The sequence below is a fragment of the Pseudopipra pipra genome, chromosome 1 (genome assembly GCF_036250125.1).
Source record: "Pseudopipra pipra isolate bDixPip1 chromosome 1, bDixPip1.hap1, whole genome shotgun sequence".
NCBI lineage: Eukaryota > Metazoa > Chordata > Aves > Passeriformes > Pipridae > Pseudopipra > Pseudopipra pipra.
In genome coordinates, this window is record NC_087549.1 from 137,525,251 (window position 1) to 137,531,938 (window position 6,688).

At 39.1% G+C, this 6,688-nt stretch overlaps 1 protein-coding gene across 10 annotated transcripts in view; it reads left to right on the forward strand.

The window, feature by feature from the left end:
• Positions 1-6,688, forward strand: part of ARMC3 (armadillo repeat containing 3) — a 57,958-nt gene that overhangs the window by 49,088 nt on the left and 2,182 nt on the right. For 9 of the 10 annotated variants that reach the window (XM_064635243.1, XM_064635287.1, XM_064635296.1 and 6 more), the window contains one exon: positions 4,409-4,606. In XM_064635243.1, coding sequence (XP_064491313.1) covers positions 4,409-4,606 — 198 coding nt within the window. Of the gene's footprint in view, positions 1-652; positions 736-3,750; positions 3,758-4,408; positions 4,607-6,688 lie in introns of all 10 variants that reach the window. The other variant, XM_064635304.1, reaches the window with a different exon arrangement.

Sequence of the window (6,688 nt, forward strand, 5' to 3'; positions counted from 1 at the left end):
TTAACCTGTACTTTGTTCCTGTGGAAGAAAACTGAGCCATGGTCTCCCAACTGTCCTGCCTGTAAAACAGCAGCACAGTCATGACCACAACAGTGCCTTTTGGAGAAGCCAAGTGTACATGCCCAATTCCAGGGGGATGTCCAGAATTCCAAACCCAGTCCAGTTAGAGCCTCCTTGCCATTAATGGGATGGTCTCTAGTCCTTGACAGGAATGTGAGATAACCTACAACTCTCCTTTTCTGTTAGCTAACTTTGTGAGCCGACCATTTATTATGCTGGTTTCTGTGAGTCCCATTCCTGACTTCCTATTTTTCCTTTCTTTATGGTATAGGGAGCCTTGGTAATGGCTCAGGGCTGTGAGTTCTAGTCAGTGGTGGACATTATAAACTACTAAGTGCTACAGGGTTGAACAAAAGGAGAAATGGTGCATCTGCTGTAGGAGCTGAAGTACTGTGTTTCCAATATTTAGCTTGGAGCTCATCCATTAACTATAATACACTACTGTCTGTACAGGCATTTTATTGACTGAGATAATGGCTGATTTCTTATGCTGTTTATATATTTCTGTGTATGTATGAACCTGTGCTTGAGAGATGAAATCTGCAGTACGAAAGTCGAGAGAAATCTGAAACCTGCTTTGTGGTCTTAACAGTTCAATGGTATCTCCAGTGGAGGAAAAGCAGGAGTCTTCTGGACAATGGTGTTCACTTAGCAAAAGCAGCAGCAGAGAAAAAGGTTTAAGGGTATTATACTTTGAATTATATTTGAATATATTTGAATTATGTCAATTTTTTTAGAACTGACATGCAAATTGTTGACAGATAATAGCTACTGACTGTGAAGGGTTGAGGTTCTGACTTAAATCAGAATCCAAATTGTGAGATTAGTCTATCGAAAAGTTATTGACTTAGAAGGCAGACATTCCCATTTGACTAGTTATTTGGACTGCAAGCACTTCTGAAATTCAGTTTCAGTCATTTCATAGAAGATGCCTGAAACAGATCCCATGAATTGCATTGTGGAAGGTTCCTGTTTCAGGATGCACGAGAGTCGATATTGCAACTCGGGTGTCTTATGAGGCCTGTCCTACCCTCTGCTCACTGAGCAGGTCCTCCTGGTTCCCCTCATGCTCTGGTCATGACCCACCACGCATATGCCAGTTTACTCGAAGGGAGCAGAGGCACGGGGAGATGTGGAACCCCAGTTGTGTTTGCTCTGCACCAGTGGCAGGTTCCTTCATCTCAGAACATGCTCGAGTCACAGGCCATTTTGCATAGTCTCAGGAGCCGAGAGACCTGTTCTGACAAGATGTTTGTTTATTACAGTGTGAGATGAAGATACATTTGGATAGTTGCTTTTTAAATGTAGTTTATGTCAATTACAGAGTAAATGACTGCTCTGTTAGCAACCATAACTCTTTCAAAGAGCAAAAAATTTTCTTTAGGAAGAAATAAATACCTGGCTCAATTTCCCATAGTAAACCTTGCAGGGATATAAAGACTTCTTTCTTCAAGTATGAAATAATTGCTTTTGAATGTCATGATCAAGTTGTATGATTTATAACCCCATTGTCATTCATTTTGAATCCATAATTCATACATCATTATTAATTTGTGAGATATATGGGAGTTACTTGAAGGTCAGTAGCTGACTCCAAGTCTCAAACACACTTAGACTTTTTTCTACATATTGTTTCCTTTGATCGTATGTTTCTGTTCATCATTATTTTGCAAAGTAATACTGAACACTGTTTAAAGCCATTGCTTTGAAAAAGTGATACTACTTTATATAAACCATAGTTGAAAGCTCAGAGAAAGGGTAGTTGTAATTGTCTGCTGGCAGTGTTTGAATTAGATGTAGAGGAAGTGGCTAGTTGATAGTTTGACATGTATTTGCATTGACAGCAGCACTTTTAATCAGTTGCATATCATATACACACTGACTGGGCTAAAACATCTATTTAACGTAGACTAATAAATGTGTATTTATTCCATGCTACGTTCCAGTACAGCATTTAAGTAAATACTGCCCAATGTTCACTTAATCCTTTTCTAAAGAGTATCAGGGTATTAAGCTATGTAAAATGGGAAAGAAAATAGGTGTCATGGCTGTCTTTTGATGGTAGGATATTATATTGGCTGCCTTCTTCCTCACCCTGATGCTCTAGTGACCCCTTGGACTTCTGTACTGAAGTTGCAACAGTACTCAGAAACAGCTTGGAAACTATTAAGTGCCATGATCTCTCCTTTGCAATATTCCTCTGCATTCACAGCAAGTAGTCTCACAAGTAGGAAAACAGCTTTGGGAAATGAGAGTGATTTTTTTTTCTGATGTCACAATTCCCACTGGTAAAAAAAAATGGGGATTAAAAAAAAAGTGGGCAGGAAAAAAGAGAGTAGAAGTCTACTGTAATGCTTACTGGTTATTTTATTGCTGTACAAAATAACAAGAGCTCCACAGTTCCTTATGAGAGAAGTATTAGACAGATATGATGAACTGAACAGTTGAGGAGTAAGGTAGAGACAGGTGTGGAAGACAACCTTAAAGCAGCTATTCCCCCAAGGAACAGAACATAGTTATACCTGAGAGAAATAAGCAGCAATAAAAACCCCAAGCAAATCACTGTTCAAACCCATCCCTCTCAGGTAAAAAACCCATCCCTCTTCCTAAAAACTGGGAAGGAGGAGAATGAGTGATCTGAGAGTCATTTGAGTAGACAGGAATAAGGAACAAATTCTCCTGCTATAGCACTGTAATTTAATGGTGCACTTTTTATAGGGAAAGAAAGTACTGGGAGGAGAGAAGGGATAAAGGGGGAAAAGAGAGAAAATGGTCAAGAAACAAGAATTATAGCACTTGTAGAAGTTGTTCCTTTGAAAACCTGCTAAGTCGGACACCAGAGAGTTTGGAATAATTAATTATTTTTAAACAGGGCATTTTTAACCATAGTGTATAAGTGTATAAATGGATAAGTAAGAGGCTGTTTAATACAGCATTATAAGGTTCCCTGGCTATAGTTAGATATAGTCAAATTAGATAAAGAAAACTGGTTTTTTTCAAGTATACGTGTAGTTAATAATCAGATCAGTTCATTTAAGAGGGTGATAAATTTTCTGTAATTTTAAGATTAAATCTTAATTGGTTATCCCTCTAAAATAATGTGCTTTATGACACCTATGAAAAGGGCTTTTTGAGAATATGGTAAATCTCAATGGGTTAAAGAAAAGTTTGCAAAGTATTCTGCAGACAAAGTGCTTGAATTCAACTACTTATAACGATGTACATGCTTTTGCTTTGCCCAGTGCTTTCCATCTTAAGAGTTCTGTTTCACTGTAAAAATTTTAAGAATAATTTGAAGAGCATACAATAATGATAGTGTGTCCTGGAGCCATCTACTCTAGTGGTTCTGTATTTCTTTTTTTTCTTTTTCCTTCCAAGAACACCAGAAATACTATAGATTTTTAAAAATAAGACAGAGCTGTTAAATGAAGGAAAGAAATTTTGTCATATTTCACAGTAGAATTATTCAGGATTTATGCTGAAAAAGACATAATGCTTAAAAAACACTAGTTTCATGTGTTTCCACAAATGAAAAATCCTAAAGTGTCTGATTGTATAGACCTTAATGATACCTCTGGTAAGATACTGATTTTATAGTTGCTGCATAACTTGTGAAATGCACAATATTCAATCTAAGTAGAACAATCATTTCATTTATACTTCTGCTGGGTGCTTATGATGCCTGTTCAGGATCACAGTCCTTTTCAGATCCCAAGCATTAGTGAAATATGAAGCACGAGCAATGAAAAAAAGTCAACAAACCCACACACTTCTTGTAAAATCTTCCTCTGACAAACCATGTTGCAGCTTACATAACACTTGAAGAACCTGGACTTGCAAGTACAGAGATTATCTCTTGGAATGTCCTCTCAAGATTTCAGCCATGCTCTTGATACCATTTGTTCCTTTATTTGAAGTCCAGATTTTTATCAAGTAAAAAGTCACTGGAGGTCATGATTTTTAGTTCATATCCATTGGAACCAAACCATAACTGTCTAAAGATCTCTCCTCTCTGTATGTAATAGGTAAGAGTCTCCTCCCCTAGATAACCCATATATGGGAAAGACATACCAGAGCCATTGACAAAAATAAAATCACAATTTACAACACTGTTAATGTAGAGATAGTGACACTTGGTTCCTAACCATCTCCTGTGGGAATGTTCCACAAGTGTTCTCTACAGCTTTATACATTTTGGATATTCGTTGTTAAGGGAAAAGATTTCTCCTGCTTTCCATCCCTCCCTAATCAATTTGTGTCAATGTCCTGGTGGAGAACTACTGTATTTGTATTTGAACTTTAGAGATTACAGTATTCTAAATAAATGTATATTTTTTTTCTATGTAAGAAAAGGAAAGGGGAAAACAGAAGAGGAAAAAGCAAAAGAAGTTACTGATATTACATCTAAAGACCAGGAAGAAATAAATTTAGAAAATTCACTTTGGCTACCGCCATCTGACATCATTTTAATGGATTACATTAATGATGCTTCCAAAACAATTCTACCACTAACTACTACCCGGGAACAGGTTGTGGCCCTTGCACAGTGAGTACCAAATTATATTACAAAAGTTGAATTAGTAAAATAACTGTTTTCTTATCCAAGAGCAACTTTTCCAAATTCGGGGTTTTTCCCATTCTTAACTGGAATCCAAATCAGCTGTGTTCCAGCATGTTGACATGATTTTAGATTTTAAGCTTCTTGTTCTAATTCTGGTGCTTTAGCTTAATATTTTTGAAATAAAGTATCACTTGCAACAAAAAGATGTAAATTTTTCATTGTGAAAATATTCATACGGGCAATTTTAGTGGTTTTTTTTCACATTTATATGAAACTGTACTGATCCTTTCCAGGAGCTCCAGAGACTCAGGTGCTGCAAAGCCTAAAAACACAAGCTAGAACCCCAACCTAACAGTCAAGACGGTTGCAGCTTACATGTATCATATCTGTTCTTTCTCTTACCGTGTTTCTTATCTACTTGGTTTGGAAGCCCCTCGGGACAGGAACTCTCTTGTATTTTGTTTTTCTATAGAGCCAAAAGCATGAGACAAGTTTTCTAATGCAGTTTTTAGATCCTGTTGTAATTAATATCCTGATGGTTTAATAGTGCCACAATATTGCATTGGTGCATGTACAGACTGTTGTTATCAATGTGTGATTCATTAGTTACACTGACTATTCAGCCTGGGCACCAATCACTGTCACCTCCAAGCAGTGTGTCTGCTTTCATCTTCTCCTTAGTTTAACCTTTATTATCTTAGCAGTTTCCTTGCTGCCTCCTGAATCTGGAGAGTTTGGTGTCAGATCCCACTGAGTCTCACAAAATTTGTTACTTTCACTAACTCTCATTTTTAATGAAGTGGTCTAATGTGATATGAGGGATGACTTTTCTGTTGATTGCAGAGTTTGAAAGGCCAGATATTCATCCTTAACTATCCAGCTATGTATAAATCATGCTGCCTTCCTCAAGGTGGAATCCATAAAATGCTCTTTAAAGTTCAGTCTTCTAACCAGTGAAATACTTGCAGACACACAGCCCAGTGAAACAATCACGGGAAATTTAAGCAGAACGTTTTTTTCTGGGGATTTTTCTGTGCATGGTCCATTTTAAGTGGCTGCCTGAATAGCGTGTGTTCAACAGGGAGGGGAGGAGAAGGCAGCTGCTGCAGCCCTCGGCAGCCTGGCAGCCTGGGCAGAGTTCCTGCTCTGCTCACCAGAGAGGGGGTCGGGCTGGATGAGGGAACACCAGCAGTGCTGGATGTGTCCTTTGGAACAAACACAGCGCACCTTTGTGCACACACGGCGGTGCTGAGCACGTCAGCTCAGACAGCTTTGCTGTGTTCAGTGAGGGCTGGCCGTGGGCACACACAGCGCAGGGACTGCCTGGAGCCCACACTATTCCAGCTTCACCCAGTAATTCCCAGCTTCAAGATACCACATCCAGCCTGCTTGGTGATAGCTCCCCATGCCTGTGCTGTTGGAACCGGTGCTTCCTCAGCCCTCGGTTTGAGAAATGAGGCCTCGGAGGTTGCCTTGCTTGTGCTGTGCAGACAGAACCTGTTCACAGTTTCTGTAGAGGAGGGGATGCAGATTTTAGCTCCCTGTCTGAAGCAATGGCTTGTGATTTCCATGTCAGCTCTGTGACATCTTGTCCAGGGTAAGAGCCCCTCAATAACCCGTGTGCCTGTGGCTGGAGACACTGCAAGGAACAAAGGTCTTTTCATACAGGGACCATGGATAGGGCAGTGAAGGTGTGTGTATGAGGAGGTGGGGACTTACAAATCAGGGCTTGGTCTTGTGTGTGTGCGCTCAGTCAAAAGACATCCTTTTGGCAGAGTTGGCACAAATTGTGAGTTCTGATCTGTTTCTGTGACTGAGCCACTTGTTTTAATGGATACACACTCACCTCTCACCGCCAAAATACAGGCTTCAGTGTAAGAAAGCACATGTAGAAGTACCTTCAATGAATACAGTTGCTTTTCTGTGTTGGGATCATTACCTATGGCTTTATTTTTGTCATATATATTCTCAAGGTTTTATTAATATTTCAAACAAATGTAATATGTAGCTCACCTAATCTGTTATCTGCGTAGATGAACACTAGCTTCTGTAATTACTTCCTCAGTA